This window comes from Zootoca vivipara, chromosome 3, assembly GCF_963506605.1.
Source record: "Zootoca vivipara chromosome 3, rZooViv1.1, whole genome shotgun sequence".
Lineage (NCBI taxonomy): Eukaryota > Metazoa > Chordata > Lepidosauria > Squamata > Lacertidae > Zootoca > Zootoca vivipara.
In genome coordinates, this window is record NC_083278.1 from 62197519 (window position 1) to 62220709 (window position 23191).

The window sequence follows — 23191 nt, forward strand, 5'->3', positions numbered from 1 at the left end:
CTGCATGATTATAATTAATGCAAGTGGTTAGTGTGTTTTTTTGGGAGGGGTGTAAGAATCATAGAGGAGTATGTATGTTTTCCTTACCTGGAGAATATGTTTTCCTTGTCCAGTTCCTAGATCTGGCTCAAATATTAAATATTCTGTAAGGATACGGAGGGGAGATGAGAAGTTCAGATAGGTGGACCATTAGCTGTCATGTCTACTAAACAGACTGGATGTTGACTAGCATTCCGTGGCTCACAAGTCTCAGCTGAGATGAAACGTCACAAGGAACACAGGGTTGTTACTGGAAATGATAACATCATTCCAAGTTCTCCCTTTACTTCTGCTAATATTGTGCTGTGCAGCAGAAGCAGGGATCCCACTGAATGCTATTGGCTGGAGGGTGGAGACAAACATAGCATAATGTCATCAGAGCACAGGATAAGTTGTATGGGATGTTATGGAAGAGAGAGATGAAGAGAGAACTAAATATTACAATACATTGAGCATCTGAAAGAGAACCTGAGACCAGAAGTCCCTTTAAAACCAATTGTGGAAAACACCTGGTTAAAGAATATAATAATTTTTGAGAGGGGTCACATTCACTTGCCTATCGAAGAAAATATTTTGTTGATCATTCCATCGGAAGCCAATTATGACTCTCTTGAACTTTTAAAAGTATATAGTACATAAAGGATGCCTGCTTGGCTGCAAGGAGATGCTAGCTAAAAAGATTGGAATTAACTGCTGTGCATAACATGCCCAAATGTTCACAATATGTTAGCATCATACCTCAGGAGGCATTTCACTCATGCAAGAAATTGAACATGGACTGAAGATTACTGTAGAGCCCAGTAGGCATTTGCTACAGCACACTCATTTTCCATTATAATTCTCATGACTGTGGAAATCCAGCTTGCTCCAACAACTGTTTTTTTGAGATAGAATATGGAGGGGAACAGGAAGATGTTAAATGGTAAATGATTCAGTAGCTGGCAAGTTCTACTTTTGCATGTACTTATGGCCTAATAGCTAAAAGCTATAGTAAAACTTGAAGTAAATATTGTGAAACATTTAGCATCTGAGACCTGGAAAACCTCTAGGCAAAATCCCATAAAAACCACCATACCTACTCCATAGGGGGTAGGGGACGGAAACACATAAACTATTGTTCCCTTTGAGTGCATTAGAATGGATCAGTAATTACAAGGTGCTCAAGGACTTTTGAGTGGGTGAGTTGTACAGAGAGTGGCAGTCCTGATTTCATTTAGCCATGCCTACATGTTTGGAAGTATTCACATTCATTACTCCAAGCTATTTTAATGTTTCTGTTAGGACTAAGCTCTTCCTAGCAGGTTTCTAATTCTCTATGTCCGTGACTGAATAGTCAAATGCTAAGGTTCTTAAAACTGGGAAAGAGTCAATACGATATTCATACCTTATAATTTTCTCTCAGTGTGTGTGTTTTCTTCAACATTCTTGCTGTGAATTCTCCCAGTGAGTCAGGAATTCATATGCAGGCTGTCTGCTCCAGATGTGCTTTATTTCTTTTCTGTGGTGATGCAGAAAAGTTCAAAATTGCACTGTTTTGGCTCAATAATTGGAATTACTGGCTTTCTTGGCAACCTCCTATCAACCTTCAAAGGATGTTCTTGAGACCATTGTGGTGTGTGCTTTATGGCGTTTTTGTTTGCAGGATTAATGATAGACATCCTCATACTTATCCCTGAAAGCAAGGAGTGTGTGTGAGTTAACAGGCCTCCCAGCAGGGGAAAGAGTCTTGGGCCAAAACAGGTCATTACCTACTGCTATTTTCTTGTTTCTGCCAGGGATACAGATTTGGAGCAGACTTCCCAGTTAAACAATGAATATTTAAGTGGACTCAGTGGGGTTTCAGGAAGTCTAGAACAAAGAGTGAAAAGAAGTGGACAACCAGTCTCCTGTTCATTAGCTTTTACTACTACCCTTTCCAAAATCTGAAGCTGTTAACATTGCTCTTGTGGACTGAATTGTTAATTTGTGTTCTATGGGGAAGCAAAATACCTATACTTCGGACAACAAAGCAAATGGACGTTTCTGGTGATGCCCCAAAGCGAGGATTTGAATGCTATGTAAATAAATTCATATCAGACGAAATGCAAAGTCCTCAAAAATCTAGACAACACATCCCTTCTTTTCTGAGTATGAATAATCATGTGTCCTTATATATCAGAGACCAACAATGTTATCCCCACAAGCCCTTTTCAGATGACGTATGTATATTCACTTAACTCATGAAGCTTGGAAACAGAATCAGTGTGGAGTTTCAGCTGTGCCAGAGCCAAACTTGGGGAAGGCTTCTTTACTTTTAAGGGTTGCATTGAAAAGAAAAATTGCAGCTGGCAAAATTATACATTCTATACAACTCTGGAAAGAAAAGAAATGCTCTATGCCAAATAAATGCTCTCTCATCTGGTTGGCAGCCTAGAAGGCAGAGCCACTAGGGGTGGAAGAAGAGTTTCTATTTTCTCTCTATGCAGCTAAGAACTGGAGTGATAAGAGAATAAGATGAGCCTGCTGGATCAGGCCAATGGCATCCTGTTTGCACCATGGCCACCAACCAGATGCCTGTATGAAGCCTGCAAGCTGGACATGAGTGCTGCAGCACCTGGGCTGGGTTTACATATAACACAATGCCATAGTGTAGCATTATGTGTGAGCCAGTCTCTGTGGGAATACATAATAGGAGTTATAAGGAGAGTTGCAGAAAAGTTTGCAAATGTTAGTAATGAAACCATCAGTCCTGTATTTGTGGAATTGTTGCTATTGCATTGTTCCTGTGTTTTATTTGTGCTTCATTGACATGTCTTAGGAACTCAGGCGGTTGTCTTCCAGGTCACTTTCAAAAAAAATATTGGGTCACTTTTCTTCTGCTAATTTCAAACTTTCACCAATACCACAAGGAGAAGGTATTTATATCCTGCTGATATTTTCTGAAGTCTAGTTCATTATTTGACATTTACAGTCTCTAGAACAGTCCCTGCTTAGGTTGTATCCCCCTGAAAGCCTTTTTTAAAAATAGTCCTGGATCTCTTTTCTCATGGTACCATTTGATATTATTAAAGATTTCTCAGTTTACATCTCATGGTACCATTTGATGATGCTGGACTGATTTCTCTGTTGTTGTTGTTGTTGTTGTTGTTGTTGTTGTTGTTGTTGTTGTTTTCTTCACTGATGTATTTTTTCATCATTAGTAGAAAGGCTTTTGATTTATAAATTAGGTCGGAAGTATTTCAATCAGAGAAGGAGAAAAAACCCAACTTTGGTCTTCTGAACTCAGTCTTTTGTCAATACTCATCTCATTTTATTTTAAAATTTACTATTGTGTCCTTCCTCGGAGTAAGCTTCATATTGCCTGGAAGGCTGATCATTAAGGAATAATTGAGTTTAGCCTCACTGGTTATATCACATCTGAGGAGTCCGGGAGGAGTATGATAGCTTAATTAGAATGACTTATGGTTGGAGCTGCAATGGTCCCCAGTGCCTTAAGGCTTTTGCTCCTCAGCCGAATTTTGGTTTAGTCCAGGCTATGGCCAGAGTACTTTGTAATCAGCAGAATGAAGACTACAGATTGCTACAGCTAGATATATATTTAGTGCCAACTGTAATTAGGTGGCATGCAGAACAAAGAAGTAATCCCTGTCCAGTCAACTTGCGTTCAAAAGATTTATATACTTTCCCCTTTTAAATTCAGGGGAAGGGGAAATTCTTCTGCTCCTTTCAGGTACTCTGCTACTAGCGGCACACTGAATCCTGCTTTACTAGACTATGCATTTCTGCCCCACATCACTGGCTACAACTGGTGGAGGTAAATAAATTTATAATGTGACGGTGTCAGATAATGTGCAAAGAGAGGGGCTCTGGGACAGTCTCCTACTCAGGCAGATAACAGGGCCAGACCTTCATGAACTTTTGTGTTTCTGCATAGAAAGGAAAACATACAGGTTTCTATATATGCAGTATTTTATCCGGTAGAGGCAAAAGCAGCTTGTTGGTGGGGGTGAATTGTTGAGAAGGAAAACACTGGAGATGAGAATGAAATGTAGCCTGGAATGTAATTGCAAAGTAGAATGACCTTTAAATATCGTCTCATAAAACGATTCAGTGTCCCTTCCCCTCTGCTCTTGGTTCCTCTCCCCTCTCCCCATACCCAGTCCCCCTGCCTCACCACAGCATTCCACCCTGGTGCTATGGCAAGCTTAGAGATACTACTTTCACTCTCAGCAGTCACCTTTCCTTCAAAATGGTAACATTTCCCTCAAAAATCAACCAGCACCAAAATCTGGCACTTCTGTATCTACAGTCAAAAGCAGGCATCCCCAAACCACGGCCCTCCAGATGTTTTGGCCTACAACTCCCATGATCCCTAGCTAACAGGACCAGTGGTCGGGGAAGATGGGAATTGTAGGAGGGCCGAAGTTTGGGGATGCCTGGTCAAAAGCATCCTCTGCGTAGAACAATGAGTGGACTGGACAATTAGGGCTACCACATTTTTGTGTGCATAAATGAAACCAGGGCAGAGGGCCTAGTCTAGATATCTCAGCACAAGCGGCAACAACAAAACAATTTCCCATTATTTTAGAAGGAGCTCACTACTATAAATGTATTTTTCGTTTCACGGCGATAAGATCACAATGAGCTAGTTAATTAGTCTGGATGATTCTAGACAAAATAGAAAGACCTTCAGACTAATCTATCCACACTCCAGTGCCTACAATTATTCTTATTTCCACATTGTAGTTGTAGCCTTTGGTAGAGGACTTCTCTGGGGATAGCCAGACAGCACTGTTTCTGTTCATCTCACTGAATGAATGTCTTTCAGGTCATCCTCTCACAGCTTAATAATCTTAGTTATTTCTGGACGTTATTTAGGCAGCTGCAAAACAAAGAGAATAATCTTTCCTATTGCAACCATTCACATTATTTGGAAGACAATAAGTGAAACGCTATGGCTGTATTTCCCCCCCAGGATGCTTCACTTGATTAAAGCCGCAAGGCAAAACAGACTCGGTACCAGAGACAGAAAGAAGCCACAGGCATCCATGTTAGCTGTCCATGAAATTCCTTTAATACAAACCAGAATAAATGCTTTACTCGGTGGTGGCTTTTGTTTGAAATAACCAGCACATAAAATGCCAAGAAGGAAGGTGAACGGGTGGGGTGCCAGGAAAGAAATGTCGTTTAAATTGCCCTTGGAATTACCATCAATACCATCCAAATAATGTTTTAGCTGCCGCACTCAGTGGTTGGGCCTTGCAGGTATGTCTGCCTTTTGATGCCTCTCATGGGGGCAACTGGATCACTGTGTCCTGGGTGAGGTAAGGTAAGGAGATCTGAGATGATGGAGAGAGGATACCAGGGCTTGCCCATTCTGGCTCGCCAACTACATCATATATATGTGGAGGTGTTCGCTAATGGGTTGTCACATTGTGAAGAAAGTAATAGGGGAGTTATAACACTGTATGGCACACTCAGTGCTACTTACAAGAGAAAGGGAACATGAGGTACACTTGTGGGATTTTTTAAAATTTATTTATTCCATTGATAGGGCACCTTTTTCTCCAAGGTGCTCAAGATGGAATACTTGGTTCTCCCTGCCCCCATTTAATTCTCACAACAGCCCTGTGAGGTAGGTTAGACTAAGAGGCAGTGACTGGCCCAAGGTCACCCAGTAGGGTGACTGAGTGGGGATTTGAAACCTGGTCTCCTAGAACCTAGTCCAACACTCCAACCATTGCACCAAACTGGCTCTCAGTGCCATTTTTATGGCATGTCATTATTGTATACTGGTTAAGGCTTTACAATAACTGTGTACAGTACAGTGTAATTATTGTGTTTAAAATTCATACTTTCCTGCGCAGGTTTCTGTGCCTTCATCTAAGAAAGGTTATTTTTCTCTCCTCTCTCAAAGCTTAGAAAAGATGCAGTTGCTGATATAGCTATTAATCATAAGTTAACATGTGCCATTAAGGTAAGACGGGGAATAAGCAGGAGAAATAATTTTGTGGAGATATGGAAGGTATTTGTAGAATCTGTATTGTTAAAACAGAAAGGGGTCAAACCATCGCAAGATATGTTGAAATTTTGGGAGGTTGGATAGTTACAATGGAATGGTCTTGGGCACATTTATTATTATTATTATTTATTATTACTTTGTCAAAATAATAAAAAAGATGCAGTTGTTGCATGCACATAAGTGGGTGGTGTGTGTGTGTGTGTGTGTGTGTGTGTGTGTGTGTGTGTGTTTAATGCCACAAACAAAGTGAAATAAATGTACCTTCTGTAAATGTGTCTTTATACACTTGTTGCCACAATGCTGTCAGGCAAGAATGTCCAGAGTGAGGAATTAACTCTTTATTTTCAAAAGTACCCTTAAAAGTTTCCTGCCCATCTAGCAGTTCAAAAGCACATCAAGTGCAAGTACTGTAGATAAATAGGTACCACTCCGGCGGGAAGGTAAATGGCATTTCCGTGGGCTGCTGTGGTTCGCCAGAAGCGGCTTAGTCATGCTGGCCACATAGAATCATAGAATAGAATCAGAGAATCATATAATTGGAAGAGACCACAAGGGCCATGCAGTCCAACCCCCTGCCAATCAGGAAACACCATCAAAGCATTCCTGACAGATGGCTGTCAAGCTTCTGCTTAAAAACCTCCAAAGAAGGAGACTCCACCACACTCATTGGGAGCAAATTCCACTGTCGAACAGCTATTACTGTCAGGAAGCTCTTCCTAATATTTAGGTGGAATCTTCTTTTTTGTAGTTTGAATCCATTGCTCCGTGTCCGCTTCTCTGGAGCAGCAGAAAACAAACTTTCTCCCTCCTCTGTATGAAATCCTTTTATATATTTGAACATGGCTATCATATCACCCCTTAACCTTCTCTTCTCCAGGCTAAACATACCCAGCTCCCTAAGCCGTTCCTCATAAGGCGTCATTTCCAGGCCTTTGACCATTTTGGTTGTCCTCTTCTGGACACGTTCCAGCTTGTCAGTATCCTTCTTGAACTGTGGTGCCCAGAACTGGACACAGTACTCCAGGTGAGGTCTGACCAGAGCAGAATACAGTGGTACTATTACTTCCCTTGATCTAGATGCTATACTCCTATTGATGCAGCCCAGAACTGCATTGGCTTTTTTAGCTGCTGCATCACACTGCTGACTCATGTCAAGTTTGTGGTCTACCAAGACTCCTAGATCCTTTTCACATGTACTGCTCTCAAGCCAGGTGTAACCCATCCTGTATTTGTGCCTTTCATTTTTTTTGACCCGGAAGCTGTCTGTGGACAAACGCCGGCTCCCTCGGCCTATAGAGCGAGATGAGCACCACAACCCCAGAGTCGTTTGCGACTGGACCTAATGGTCAGGGGTACCTTTACTTTTACCCTTACCCTTAAAAGTTAGCAAAAGGCATGGCATTTCTCAGCTACTGTTAGATGTGCGTCCAATGAGGCAGCTGCCACAACAGAACAGCACACAACTAAGTGAAGACTCCTTGCGTGTAGCCTCCTGCTCCTCCTGCTCCAATCCTCTTCTGGTTTTGGGTGACGGTGGAGCAGGAGAAGTAGTAGCAGAAGGAGGAAGTGTGGAAGCCCTTGATTCTATACCAGCCTGGCCTATCTCTCCCTCTTCCTGCACCTGTCCTTCACTCTCCAGTCCTTCACCTTCTCCTGCGCCTTCTGACTCTCATCTCCTAGGTTTTACAGCCTCCCACCCAGTTCACTGATCCCTCAGTCTCCAAGCCCCTTTCTCCCAGTGCCACTCATTGGAATCCTGCCACCATTCCCCAGTGTCCAACCAGTCCCTGCCCCCCCCCCCAAAGGTCCCTAAATGCACATGCATTTAATGTTCCTGGTACATAGATGACATCTTCTGCATTTCCAGGGCTTGCAGAAGAAAACACCGACGTAGCATCACTCTGCCCTTGGGCTTGCCACCTAAAGAGTCATGCTACTTGTGATTGATGCCTGTATGGTGCTGTCTTGGGCTTAGCCAAAGACAAATACACAGTCCTAGATAAGAAATAATTTCTGAACAAATGCTGAGGTGTTATCTACAACTCTTCACAGGCACAGCTCGTGCATAATTGACTGTGTAAACAAATATTTCAGCACTTACATAGCCTCCTTCCCTCTAATCTCAGAAATTGCTCACACCTTGTATGAGGCGACCCAAAATGCAGCGTGAAGATATCACAATTCACAGATTTAAAACTCCTTGGGGTTTCTTCCACTTAATAATCTGCTTATTGTCATAAATTAATAGCACACGCTGCTCCTTAGTAGGTAGATGTGTAAACTTGCCTGATTAATTAATTCACAATATATAAAACTAATAAAATGTCAAATGTTATGGTGGGCTGTGGAAGGGAAGGTGGGTTTGTGAACTACAGGGATCCTGAACAAGGATAGATTCGGCTCCTGTTCAATGGCTCCCTGAGCATATACCATGCCTTATCCTTTAGAAATGAATGGCAGCCATTGACTTCAATGGGAAAAAGCAAAGTATTGAACAGTTCGCCAATTATTTGCATGTCCAATTTTTATAACTTCTGTAGGACAGCTTTTAGTTCTCTTAAAAGACATCTACCTTCTTAGATGTGTTCAGTGAATTAGCTCTGTCGTTCCTCAGTTATTTATGTGCTGGAATGGCCAGGCCCACCGACTATTCTCCTTCCAGTCAGTTTCTAAGGTATTAATCAGCAGCAGACATTGACATTCATCTACCTCAAGGGAGCAGCTTATCCATGCTCTGTACTTGCTTGCCCCTCATTCATACAAATGGATGCTGAGCTGGAAACGTGCTGCGGGATTTTACCTCTCTGTTTTAGGCTTCCAGCATTTGTACATTACATGACAGAACATTTCTTCTTTTGCTTAACAGCTCACTACTGTGTATCCTAAATTGTAATTAACCAGCCAGTCCCCAAAGACTTGTGGCTGTTACCAGCTTCTATCTGTATGATCTCAATTTCTTCCCTGTCATCTTCAGATATAGATCTCCTTTATCAAATGCATCCCTAGAGGATGCCTTTGGGATGAACCGTGTGCTTCTCTGCCCTTGAAGAGAGCTTCCCTGCCAAGCCGGGCTTTGTAGAGCCCTGACATTGCCCTAGAAGAAGGAAGTTCTTCCAATTTAAAACAATAAAACTAAAACAATACCCCTTTTCTCACCCCCTCCTTTTTAAATGCACCTTTTGTTTTGAGACATGACAGCATATGCATTCTGGGATCGTGTTTAAGCTGAAATTTTACTGAGCAAATCACATAAGCACATTTGCAGAACCTCAAAGCTCTTCCTAATTATTATTATTTCAATTTATCTCCCTTTATCAAGGACGGTATACAACATTAAGAACACATTTTACCGAGCATAATAATAAAGCATAATAATAGACACCTTATTAATAAAATAGCCATAACCCCACATTGCAGCTTTAACAGGCCATAGATTTTTAATGGCCAAAAACCTGGGTAAAGAGGAATGTTTTTGCCTGGCGCCTAAAGACATGCAATGATGGCACCAGGCGAGCCTCTCTGGGGAGAGCATTCCACAGTCAGGGAAGCACCACTGAAAAGTCCCAATCTTGTGTTGCCACCTTTCAAACCTCTCAGGGAGGGGGAACATAGAGAAGCTTTTGCCCAAGCGTAGTTGGGGCTCCTGCAATGTTGCTCATGTTTTTCTGCAGTGACAGAGAGTTGGTTGTGTTGCAGTAAAAGCAACAAAGAGTGTTGTGGCAACTTAAAGATCAACAACTTCTATTTCGGCATAACCTTCTGTGGACTAGAGTCTACTCATCTGTACAATATCAGAAGTTTGGTGTGGTTTTTTTGCTTTTTGCATACTAATATGGGGGCATTCTAGAAGTCATTTGGAAGCATTTTGGCATCTAAGCAACATATAAGCAACAGATTGAGGTTGAATCCTGACAAGACAGAAGTACTGTTTGTGGGGGACAGGAGGCGGGCAGGTGTTGGGGACTCCCTCGTCCTGAATGGGGTATCTGTGCCCCTGAAGGACCCGGTGCGCAGCCTGGGAGTCACAGCTGTCATGGAGGCGCAGGTTAATTCTGTATCCAGGGCAGCTGTTTATCAGCTCCATCTGGTATGCAGGCTGAGACCCTACCTGCCTGCGGACTGTCTTGCCAGAGTGGTGCATGCTCTAGTTATCTCTCGCTTGGACTACTGCAATGCGCTCTACGTGGGGCTACCTTTGAAGGGGACCCGGAAACTACAATTAATCCAGAATGCGGCAGCTAGACTAGTGACTGGGAGCAGCCGCTGAGACTACATAACACCGGTCTTGAAAGACCTGCATTGGCTCCCAGTACGTTTCCGAGCACAATTCAAAGTGTTGGTGTTGACCTTTAAAGCCCTAAACAGCCTCGGTCCAGTATACCTGAAGGAACGTCTCCACCTACATCACTCTGCCCAGACACTGAGGTCCAGTACCGAGGGCCTTCTGGCAGTTCCCTTGCTGCAAGAAGCCAAGTTACAGGGAACCAGGCAGAAAGCCTTCTTGGTAGTGGCGTCCACCCTATGGAAAGCCCTCCCACGAGATGTCAAAAAGAAAAATAACTACCAGACTTTTAGAGGACAGCTGAAGGCAGCCCTGTTTAGGGAGGCTTTTAATGTTTAATCGATTATTTTATTTTATTTTTCTGTTGGAAGCCACCCAGAGTGGCTGGGGAAACCCAGCCAAAGGGGCGGTGTATAAATAATAAATTATTATTATTATTATTATTATTATTATTATTATTATTATTATTATTCATAGAAACATAGAACTGTAGAGTTGAAAGGGACCTTGAGTGTCATGTAGTCCAGCTCCCTGCAATGAAGGAACACTGGGCTCAAATCCACGACCCTGAGATTAAGTGTCTCATGCTCTATCGAGTGAGCTGTTCGTCATTTCTGTATGTTGGATAAGAAACAGACAGGTTGCCATCAATCATATACAATATAAAATACAACCTACGACCAAGCTATTCTTCACTTATGATATAGATAGATTAGATAGAGATAGAGATAGAGATAGAGATAGAGATAGAGATAGAGATAGAGATAGAGATAGAGATAGAGATAGATATAGGGTGTGTGTGTTTGTGTGTAATTTTGCTTGAGCCAACATCTTAGATTTTGCAGAAAGCACTCAGAAAAGAAACCATGTGTACGTGAAATGAAACAAACAAGCCTGAGCTTTGTGTACGCTATAGTTGTTCAAAGCAACAGTTGTTCAGGTGACAGAAGGGCTGAAAAGGCTAAGACAAATATAAGAGAAATGCGTTCTGACTTCTTTTCCCACAACTATTTACATATGAACAGATTGCCAAACTCTCAGATGAATTCATTATTCTGAACTACCTTCACATTTCTTCAGCTATTCATCTGAAAAGTCTCCACAAGCTGTTCATTGCAGCTGGAGTGTTACTCATGTGGTGTTAGGGGGGGTCAGAAGTCTCATGGTGTTACTTCTGTAAATCGGTTGAATGATTTATGTAACCATCCAAATTACTAGAATTTGTGTGCATCCCCATGCATAGTCTTGAACTGAATTGTGGTAAATACCTGAGGAGGTTTAGGGCTGTGCCAATTGTTTGCCTGTTTCTGGGAAAGATAATGTTTTGTGTGGGGCATCAAACCAGAGAAAATGCCCATCTTTTAAGATAAGGTCAACCTGTTTCTGATTTGCCATCCTATTTTTCCCCCTTAGCCAAGGCTTTATTTTCCTTCATTATATGACCCTAGACAACCAGAAACTATATACTATTTGATCCAGACTGTGGGGGAGCTCTGCCTGTGAGGCTGTCTCACTGAAGGAAGTGGGGAGTGATTTCTGCCCACCCATCAAGTTCTACAGCTATCCTGTGGCCAATGAAAAGTTGTTCTGGAGGATCCTCTGGAAGGGAGGTAGAACTGGTAGTTGCAAAGGAAAAGGAGAATCAGTAACAACTGCCTCCCACTCCCACCCTCCTTCAGCCGAATCTTCTTCTGGATCTTTGTCCCCTCTGTCACTAAGGGCACATGAAACCAATTCTGAGGAGGGAATAATGCTTTCTGAACATGAAATTTGAGAACAAATTCCCTTACACAGCCATACTACTACATTCTCCTAAAGGGCAGGTTGCAACTGTTCATGAAAAGCATTTTGATCTCGACCTGGCATACCTGAGGGAGTGTTTCCATCCCCGTTGTTCAGGCCAGACACTGAGATCCAGCTCTGAGGGCTTTCTGGCGTTCCCTCACTGCAAGAAGTGAGGTTACAGAGAACCAGGCAGAGGGCCTTTTTGGTAGTGGTGCCTGCCCTATGGAATGCCCTCCCATTAGATGTCAAGGAGATAAATAACTGCAGTCAAACTTTGGTTCCCGAACAGCTTAGTTGCTGAACAAATCGGCTCCCGAACGCTACAAACTCGGAAGTGAATGTTCCAGTTTGCGAATGTTTTTTGGAAGCCGAACGTTTGACGCGGCTTCCACTTGAGTGCAGGAAGCTTCTGCAGCCAATCGGAAGCTGCACCTTGGTTTTCGAATGGTTTCAGGACTCCCAGAACAGATTAAGTACAAGAACCAAGGTACCACTGTGTACAACTTTTAGAAGACATCTGAAGGCAGCCCTGTATAGGGAAATTTAAAATGTTTGATGTTCTATTATGCTTTTATATTTGTTGGAAGCTGCCCAGAGTTATTATTACTATTATTTCCCTGACTTTCCCATTACCAAATGTGCTAGGAGCTGACCTCTCTAGTCACCTTGCCCAAACCTGAACACTGAGTGTCTCCTTCATGTTCCCATAAAAATGTGCTGGCTATTTTCAATAGGCTATTTGTCATTAAGCAATTCACACAATGTATACTTGCTCTAATAAAGAGGGCTTGGGATCGCCTAGATGTACCTTGATTAGAAAACCATCTATACAGTTAACTGTGAGAGCATGGATTACGGGAGCCCACGTTTACCAAGACGTGCTATAACAGGCATCCTTGAGAAGAGCTAATATACAAGCATAGCAGTCACTCCGACAAAAAGCTGAAAATGCTAACAGTGTCAGGGCTCCTCATGGTAACAATTCCAAGATGACACGTGTGATAGGCCGATACAAATGCATTATGAAAATAAATATATGCAGTGCATATGGTACTTTTGATTCTTGAATACATATTTACAAAACAGACTGTCATAGTCTTACAAGACATAACCTATATTTTTCATGGTTTGTGAAATATCTGTTGGAAGTTTAAGAAGTGAGACCCTGAAATATCTGTTTATGAGGGAATCCTGTCATCCACCTGTTGGAGAGGAATGCTGTTCAATTCCATTCATCACAAAGTATCTACATGCGTGCTTAAAAATCACAAAATATGCACGGTGCAAGATCATGGAATCTTATGAATTGCGCAGGTATCTTCATCAAGAAGCAGACGTCCCTTTTTTTAAAAAAATGTTCATCTAGTTCCAAGCGATTGGGGTTGGAGCCCAGTCTCAATATTTGCACAGGAAAGATGAGAATTGCAAGAAGAGAGATTTTCATTTGCTTAAGTGACCCTATTGTTTCTTAAACAAAGAAAGAAGAAATAGTTAATATTACATTAACATTCTTAACTAGTTCCTAAAATACTGATGGTGTTTCAACTGAAGCTCACTAATCTGAACCAAAAAAGGACATCTATTACATTTTAAAAATAATTAGGATAGAAAGTTGCTGATTTTCCCACGAGAGCCTATTTTCTTCATGGGTGAATTATTTAAAACCACAGCCACCTTCAGCCACATTGACTGATTGCTAATTTCAGTGTGACTTTTTCAGGGCAGTGCCCTACTTCTATTTAATAGTACTAAGAATGCAGATTCAGACACACCATCCATTTATATGCTGTATCTGGGCCAAGTGAGCCATATTCACTATCACTGTAATATATCAGGTTTGGTTTTTTGAAGGAACATAAATCCTACTAAAATATGACTGACTTTTCTCAGAACTATGCAACTCGTGGAGCAGAATTCTGCCTGCAGTTTTACATCAGGACTAATAATATGACTGTATTTGCTCTTATTATCATCTGTGTAAATACCAGAAGTCAACACTTAAATCTCTCATTCTATTTGTCCAAGAGCAAATGGATGTTTACGGGTGACTTGATGAACATAAGCTTGCTTTTGGACTAACAGAATGAGAGATTTCAAAGTTGATTTCTGGGTATTTACAGCAAAACAACACACTTTTAAAAGCAAATGAATAAATAACATATAAAAGCACCTGCAAACATATAAAAACAGTCACGTGCTCACAGCCAATATGCACATCTATTAAGTTTTTAAATTAGTAAATTGGTGTGTAGGGGAAGTATTAAATTATTCCACCTCCCCCCCCCCAGCATGCGGCCCTTTGCAGCTGCCAGGGTGGTTAGTCATAGAGCTCTACATAAGGTAAAGGTAAAGGACCCCTGGATGGTTAAGTCCAGTCGAAGGCGACTATGGGATTGCTGCGCTCATCTCGCTTTGAGGCCAAGGGAGCCGACCTTTGTCCACAGACGGCTTTCCGCGTCATGTGGCTCGCATAACTAAACCACTTCTGGCACAACGGAATGCTTTGATGGAACACTGTGATGGAAGCCAGAGCGCACAGAAACGCCGTTTACCTTCCCGCCACAGCGATACCTGTTTATCAACTTGCAGCGTTGTGCTTTTGAACTGCTATGTTAGCAGGAGCTGGGACATAGCACGGGAGCTCACCCCGTCACACGGATTCGAACCGCCAACCTTCCAATCGGCAAGCCCAAGAGGATCAGTGGTTTAGACCACAGCACCACCCACGTCCCTATAGAGCTCCACATAATATAGATTTGACCCCTAGATCTGAAGTATTAAAGTTGCCTGGAAGTTTAAGATCCTTGCAACCTCAAATCTTCCTAAACTTTATGCTGCAAAAAGCTTTGCAGCGAGGTGTACAAGCCTCTACACTGAGTATTGGCTTAGAGGAAGTCAGTAGGAAGCCACACAATCCAACTCGGCATCATGAGAAGTTCACACAGACCCTGGCAATGCTTTAAATCAAAGGGTAGGTCGATGAAAAGGGCAGTTACGCCTTGCCAATTTGCCCCCAAGGCAACACTTGGCAAGGAAGCATGCAGGCCCAAGCACTGACTTGAGAGGTATCTATAATTGTATTCAATTTCAGGTATATCAGTACAAACAGTGGAAACAAATAGAAATAGCAGCTGCTGCACAGTAGCACAGAAGGAAACCCCCTTCAGGCTTCCTTTTTATGAAATGAAATGGTGCCAGTGGGAAGCTATGCCTAATCCAAAACAACAGGGAGTAATCCTTAGGTTTGCACCATTTCTTTTTGTATTGGATTAAAAAAAAATCGCCTGTAAAACGCATACATTGTTGTTGTTGTTGTTGTACAACATGAGGCATCTAAACAAGTGCAGCTTGTAGAAAACTGGCAGCCACTTTACTGTGGCAAACGCACTGTGAAACAGCAACGAAAACAGTTGGTTGTCTCTTTCTTCATGACAGTGAGGAGTGCGATTGCTGGTTCTCCACCCACACACGCACGTCCCTTCCAAGCAACCTCTCTGCCTTCACACTTTCAACGCCCTCGCCGAGCATCAGTACTTTTAATTGTTGCACAAATTGCCAGATTCAGAGCAAAACTACAAGGTTACGCTATGACAAAACAAGCTAGTTAAGTAGGTTTTAAACGTGGATTAGTGGCTTGTGTGCAGTTATTTATTAATTTGTCAGCTAATCTTAATTTTTAGGTTGACTGTTCAGATTTTAGGATTGTAAACTGGTATTTTATTGGTGGGGAAATGATTTAACAGAAGGGGGCGGTAAGGGGCTCCAGTCTCCAATGGTACAATTCTTTATTATAGCTCAACAGTTGTTGTATCACAGCCTTTGTTTTGGTTTCTTTTCTTTTCTTCATTTGAAGTCTCCCTAGCCATTTTTCTTGGGGAAATATTTTAGGCAGAAATCCTATGCACACTTTCTTGGGATGAAGCCTTAGTGAACTCAGGATAGCTAACTTCCGAGTAGACTCTGTAATATTTTTGTGAGAATCTTGCATCTGATTGGCAGAACTAACAGCTTTGCATTCAAGACTACAAACACTTTTTGAAAAATGGTTGCAGGGAGGAAGAAAAGATGCTGAGAAACAATAGTTGAGGAGGGCTAATCCCAAAGATCATGTTTCTAAGATAATTTTAGCACTATTTAGTCCTTGGGATGCTTTATATATTTTATTTTTTCCCCATTTTCAAAAACACAAAAATATACCTTGGTAGCATATCTTGCTAGCCTCTCATGCCTAGCAACTGCTTACCAAAAGTAAGCAGAAAGCAATTAAAAAGAAGATGTTACATAAAATTTTAGGAAAAGACAGTGAAATTGGGACTGCCTACTCAGAGGAGAACTTAAAAGGAAATTATGAGTGGTGGTGAAGAGGTAGTTGGGGTGTGTGTGTCAGTGAAGTGTCCTATTTGGAGCCATCTCAAAAGCAAAATAGGCAGCAGCTGAGTGGAGTGCGGCTGTCCATTTTGTCACATGCATCAATTATATTACCTGTGAGTAGCAATCAAGTGGTATCTGAATCTTTTTGAAATAAATAAAACTCCCATCATCCCTGAGCATTGACCATGCTAGCTGGCGAGGGCTGCAATTTAACCCCATTTAACTATTGGTGCTGTGGGTTAAACTACAGAGCCTAGGGCTTGCCGATCAGAAGGTCGGCGCTTCGAATCCCCGCGACGGGGTGAGCTCTCATTGCTCGGTCCCAGCTCCTGCCAACCTAGCCGTTCGAAAACATGTTAAAGTGCAAGTAGATAAATAGGTACCGCTACAGCGGGAAGGTAAATGGTATTTCCATGTGCTGCTCTGGTTCGCCAGAAGCGGCTTTGTCATGCTGGCCACATGAGCTGGATGCTGTACGCCGGCTCTGTCGGCCAATAACGCGAGATGAGTGCTGCAACCCAGAGTCGATCACGACTGGACCTAATGGTCAGGCGTCCCTTTACCTTACCTAAGTATTGACACTCTGCAAAGCCCTATAGTTTTAAAAGAACAAGTAGGTCTCGTGAATTCCTTTGGTGTTTTTGTTCAAGTTTCCAGGTTGTGGAACTTACTTCCTAGAAATATTTAGCAGCCCACTCTCTGTTAAAACATCTGTAGTTCACATCAGTTTTTGAAATCTGTATTTTATTCTGCTGCTGTTTTTCATGTATGACATGGTTTAATTTGTATTAAGTTGTTTCATTGTGCCTGAAAAGCAGCATGCAAATGCTTTTATAAGTGAATGCGGCTGCAGTTCTATGTATACTTGCTAGAGAGTGTTGTTGTTGTTTAGTCGTTTAGTCGTGTCCGACTCTTCGTGACCCCATCGACCAGAGCACGCCAGGCACTCCTGTCTTGCACTGCCTTCCGCAGTTTGGTCAAACTCATGTTTGTAGCTTCGAGAACACTGTCCAACCATCTCGTCCTCTGTCGTCCCCTTCTCCTTGTGCCCTCCATCTTTCCCAACATCAGGGTCTTTTCCAGGGAGTCTTCTCTTCTCATGAGGTGGCCAAAGTATTGGAGCCTCAGCTTCAGGATCTCTCCTTCCAGTGAGCACTCAGGGCTGATTTCCTTCAGAATGGATAGGTTTGATCTTCTTGCGGTCCATGGGACTCTCAAGAGTCTCCTCCAGCACCATAATTCAAAAGCATCAATTCTTCGGCGGTCAGCCTTCTTTATGAGTGTAAGGTCCATCAAATGCAATCGGACTTACTTCTGAGCAGAGGGTTGCATGGGCTTGCACTGTAAATAAATACATAACAGCCTAGACAGGGTTTGACCAGATATCTGCCCTGGAAAGCTTCTTCTTTAAATATTGGTTTGAAATCACCAATTCCTTGAGTGCAGTTTTGATTAGGTTCATACTATAAGCAGAGTGAGAGAATCACCATAGATACCCTTATGACTTAAAGACTAGTTAAATCTTCATGAAGTTGTGCCTGTATTGATCTGTTTTTACACCAGATTTACTCTAAGGTTGCACATTGACCCTTACAATGGAACCCAGGTACATTTTGTCTCCTGGGTGTCTGGAACAATTCTTGCAAGTAACTCCTTATCTTGTGGCTTAGGTCAGCTGTACGTTCTTTATGGTAAGTCTCATTGATTTTTGTAGCACTCTGCTGCTTTGAGAAGCAAGCAGATTAAGCTCTTTAAGCGACAGAAAGAGTTGCTGGTATCATTCCACAAGGATGCCACCATTTCTAAGATGCCAACATAATCTTTTCTTTAGCGACATGACCACACACATTAAAAATTAAATGCAGACTGACTTGCATTTGCACTTAAATTAAACTCCAAGCTATTAGTCTCTGGGGGACAACAGAAAGATTTGGAGAAAACCACTAAACTATGATCCAAAGAGTTTATGAGCTAACCTTTACAAAGTCAAAAGCTCCTCACCCAAGTGATTCATTTGAAAAGCATTAAAGTGGATCTTATCAGATAAATATCACCAATAAAAATATGTCCGTCTGTATTGGAAGGGTTTAGAATTCTTTCTCATTTTTAGCACAGCCAATTTGCCTTGACAATATCACAGGAGGAAAAGGATTATTTGCCTATTGGAAAAAAGTGTTTGTGTATGAATAGCAGATGGATGGTTTTTCAGTGGATTGAATTTTCTTACGTACGTTTCATTCCTCCCTGTTCTGACACATTGGGATGCATTTCTTGGTCCTTACAGTGGTACCTTGGGTTACAAACACTTCGGGTTACAAACTCCACTAACTCAGAAGTAGTTGCTCCAGGTTGTGAACTTTGCCCCAGGATGAGAACAGAAACCGTGTGGCGGTGGTGCGGCAACAGCAGGAGACCCCATTAGCAAAAGTGCGCCTCAGGTTAAGAACGGTTTCACTGTATTTGGTTTAAATTAGATCATCAGCTTTATGAGTTGTGCTTGAATCCTCAAAAGGGTTATTATAGAGCTGGAAAAAAGGTGCACACAAGAGCAACCAAAACGATCGTGGGGATGGATCAGCTCCTCTTATGAGGAAAGTCTTTAGTTAGAGAAAAGGCAAATCAGAGGGGACATTATAGAAGTGTGTAAAATTATGCATGATGTGGACAGAGAACACACACACAACTCTAGAACTCAGAGGCAAGTGAAGAAGCTGAAGGGTGGAAGATTCAGGGCACATGAAGTCCTTCTTCACACAGGATATAGTTAACTATGGGGTTCACTACCACAAGATGTAGTAACGCCTGCCAACTTGGATGGCTTCAAATAGGGATTCGATGAATTTTTGGAGGATTAAGCTAGCACAAAATTAGTAGACACATAGCCATGAAACACATTGGGTGACCAATGGCCAGTCACTGTCTCTTAGCCTAACACCCTCCACAGCAATAAAATCAGGGGGGGGGACCATATATGCCACCTTGAGCGCCTTGGAGGAAAGGTAGGGTATGAATCTAATAAATAAATACAATTATGGCTTACATATTATCTCCAGTATCCTTCTGAATACTAGTTTCTGGGGAACATGAGTGGGGGAGAACTGTTGTGCTCATGTCCTGTTTGTGTGCTTCCCATATATGTTCGGTTGGCCACTTGAGGACTATGATGCTGGACTAGATGGGTTGTTGATTTGATCCAGCAGGGCACTTCTTATGTTTTTATGCTTGTCCGAAGCCATGTTCAGCTTTACAGATTAAAACCGGTACCCTGAATGGGGCTTAGGCATGCCCTGGCAACCAGTGTAAGCGAACAAGGACTAGTGTCCTTTAGCAAGGATGCAGCTGAGCACTTCTTTGGGCCCGGGAGTTAGAGACTTGGAGAATAAAGATTTGCAGTACTGCAAGTGGGGATGACAACAAAATGTTGCTGCGTATAGTGCTCCTGTTCAGGATTCCAGACAGCCAGTCATGCCCTGTTCCAGGATACTCCATTCAATGCGTACTTCCCCTGTGTTTTCCATCCCTGCCCCCACTTAAGCAGCAAGTTAGGACTCCCACCATTATTTTTAATACTTCTGCACATCTTGAAGTTTCCACAAGCTAGTTAACACTCCCTTCTTGAGTGCTGTTGGCTACAAAAGGGCTGCTACAGAAAGTAGATCAGCCACCGTCTCTATAAAGTCTTCTTTTCTGCAAGTGATTTTGAGTGCTGTACCAAGCCGGATAAATAACAGAAAGTTATATTACATAGAGGTGATGTGGGAGGCGAAGCATATATTCTCATAGTTTCCTCTAATACATCATATTGAAATGACCTTTTGATTTGCTAAGGGGCATCTGCTTCAACAAGACCGAGATGCCTTTTGACATGCTCTCCTCCCTCCTTTTGGCTCCCTCCTAATAGCTTTTCCTTCTTCTTTTAAAAGTGATGGATGGGCAGATAGAGACGAAGTCATTGAAGGGTACGAAGCTGAAGCAAATGGGGGCATCACAATCAAGCTGCAGTCTCCGGACGTCGTGTCATTCGATGACTATTTTTTGAAAATACGGCTGGAAACCAACACGCGGAATCCCTGGTTCCCAGAATTTTGGCAGCACAGGTTCCAGTGTCGCATTCCAGGACATCCTCTAGAGAACCCCAACTTTCAAAAGAACTGCACTGGTAAATATATACATATATTATTAATAATAATTTCCAAACAAGAGCTTGCCCTGCCTTGCTCTGCCCTGCCCTGCCATGTGTCTTCTCTTTTTCCTGCTTGAGCATTGCAGTAAAAGCCTATACAGTACATGAAATCATGGAGGAAACCCCACCATCAAATCATGGTGGGGTGGTAGGCAAGGTGCTGTGTCAACATGGGGCAATCTCCACTTTGCTACTACTGGTCTTTGATGAACTAAGGAACTCTGTCCCTGGCACTCCAGCGGTGAATGTTCAATGATGGGATATCTAACTGGTGTGTTAGGTCAGGCTTTCCCCATCGTGGTGCTCTCCATGTGTTGTTAGACTCCAGTCTCCATCAGTTCCAGCCTGGATGGCCTAAGGGCCAGGGCTGATGGGAGCTGTAATCCAGCTGCATCTGAAGAGCATCGCATGATGGGGAAGGCTGCCTGAGATGTCCTCTGGCTGTGCTTAACCGGTTCTTAATTGGTTTTTCTCTCCTGCCGCAGCAAAGCAGAAGTTTTTGTTTGATTTCAAAATGAATTTGCAGGTGGTAAAATAGGAGAATACTGTAGAGTGAAAACCTGGCTTGATTGCTGACAAGGCCTGAGGCATTTTTTCAGACCTTCACACAAGGTGCTGAAAGTGCCTTCCAGCCTCTACCCTGCTGTTTGTGTGTACATTGTTAAAGCAGTCGGAAAGCAGGCAAGAGCCATTTGTAAATCAAATGCGCAGTAGAGCCGGTGGACACGCCTGCTACATACATGGGGAAAGCACACAAAAACCTGCTTTCAGTGAAATGCCAAAAAGACAGTGAGGTTATAATACAACTAGTGAGCCATCCCTGCTCCCAACTGAATGAATTGTTAATACAATTATTTCTTAGGAACTAAGGAAGATGCTTTATGCCAAGTCAGACCAATAGTCTATCTAGCTTAGTATTGTCCATACTGTTTGGCTGCAGCTCTAGTCCAGAAATTTACAGGAGAATCTATCTTAGCCTTCCCTGGATATTACGGAGACGGAACCTGACAAGCACCATTTGGATACAAAGAATGTGCTCTACCAATGAGGTGCAGTCTCTCCCTGTTATTATTTAGAGACAATCCTATGATCTCTGGGAGAGTGGGCTTGGCACCCCAGGTCTCCCCACCATTACCACCAGTAGGATTGTTCTGCGTGACAAATGGACAAACCTCTTCTCGCCCGCTGGGATAGGTGTCCCCCTCCCAACCAGCAAGTGCCCCCATACTGAGGGGGTGGAAATGACAGAAGGCGCAAATAAAAATGCATGTTCAAAAATACATAATTTGGGTTTTCAGGGTGCATTTTAAGAATAATTGCTTGGACAATGTGCAGGTGTACTCAGCAAAATCACATATTAAAATTAGCACTAAAATGCCAATGAATTGATAAATAGCAAGAACTAAAATGTTGGTGAATTTTCATGAGGAGTTTTAAAAATTCACAAACTTGTGGAGAAATGTGGCAAATGGAAATAAAGTTTGGGCAGGAAGGGGAAACGGAAAGCAGAGTGAAACTGAAATGGGCAGATTCACCCATCCCTATCAGGGTGGCACTTTTCTTTACTTTAATAAGCTGTTTCTTTTCAGAAGTGATTTCCAGGGACTTCTGGCAAGGAATTAAGGCCCTCTCCTGTTTTTTGTCCCTTTACTGAAACCCTTTGACTCTGTACAGTAATCATGTAACTATCATAGGTAGTAGCCATTGATGTGCAACAAGTATGGAGTTCTCGCTGTTCAGGATTCCAGCTGCTCCATTTCTCTTCTCTGATTTCTCATTTCCCCATTTCATTGTCAGTGTTCTGAGCCCACTGAGCATATTCGGCCTTCACTGGGCTATTTGAGGTTGTTTGGGATTTTTGCCCCCTTAGGTGTTTTCTTTTATCTTTTTCGAAAACCCTTTTTGTACTCTGTGCAAGTCTCATGGTGTCCCCTGAGTCCAGCTGACACCTCCCTCTTGTCTGTGCTGGCACATTTTTTACATAAGTAAAACTATTTTCCCCTCCAAGATTAGAAATAAGAGGGATTCATAGATCTATTTCCCATAAACTTGTTCTTATCGTTTCTGAAATGCATTCCATGCTAGTTTATATATTGAGGGGGTTGGAAAAGATTTTGTAAGAGACAGGAAATGCAATGTAAATGTGTGGGATTCCCCCCGCCCTTGTTTTCTTCAAAGTAATCACAGAAATATGCTGTGTTTGTACATTTTTGCTCCTCTGAAAAGGCCCAGCACAGCTGATTTTTGTTCTAAGCACTAATTTTAACCCCTTATTGATCAGAAGAGATAGAATTAATATGTGCAATATGGGATTTTATGTTAGAAGCCTAGATACAACACTAAAGATCAGGGATAGCAAATTAATGTGCCCCAGCTTTACCTGCCTAGATATCTGGCCATGTCTTTAGGACGCACCGCACATGGCTGATGTGCCCCATGCGATTTCCCCCCACAGACTGCAGATGTGATCTTCATTTTAAGCTTCCTTGGGAATTGGGACTGTTTGCGAAATGGCGTTATAAGTTTGGAC

The 23191-nt window shown here is 42.4% G+C and overlaps 1 protein-coding gene across 3 annotated transcripts in view; it reads left to right on the forward strand.

The window, feature by feature from the left end:
• GRM1 (glutamate metabotropic receptor 1) overlaps positions 1 to 23191 on the forward strand; it is a 162538-nt gene that overhangs the window by 94239 nt on the left and 45108 nt on the right. For all 3 annotated transcript variants that reach the window (XM_035110662.2, XM_060272734.1, XM_035110664.2), the window contains exon 3: positions 20402 to 20637. In XM_035110662.2, the coding sequence (XP_034966553.2) occupies positions 20402 to 20637 (236 nt within the window). The remainder of the gene's footprint in view (positions 1 to 20401; positions 20638 to 23191) is intronic.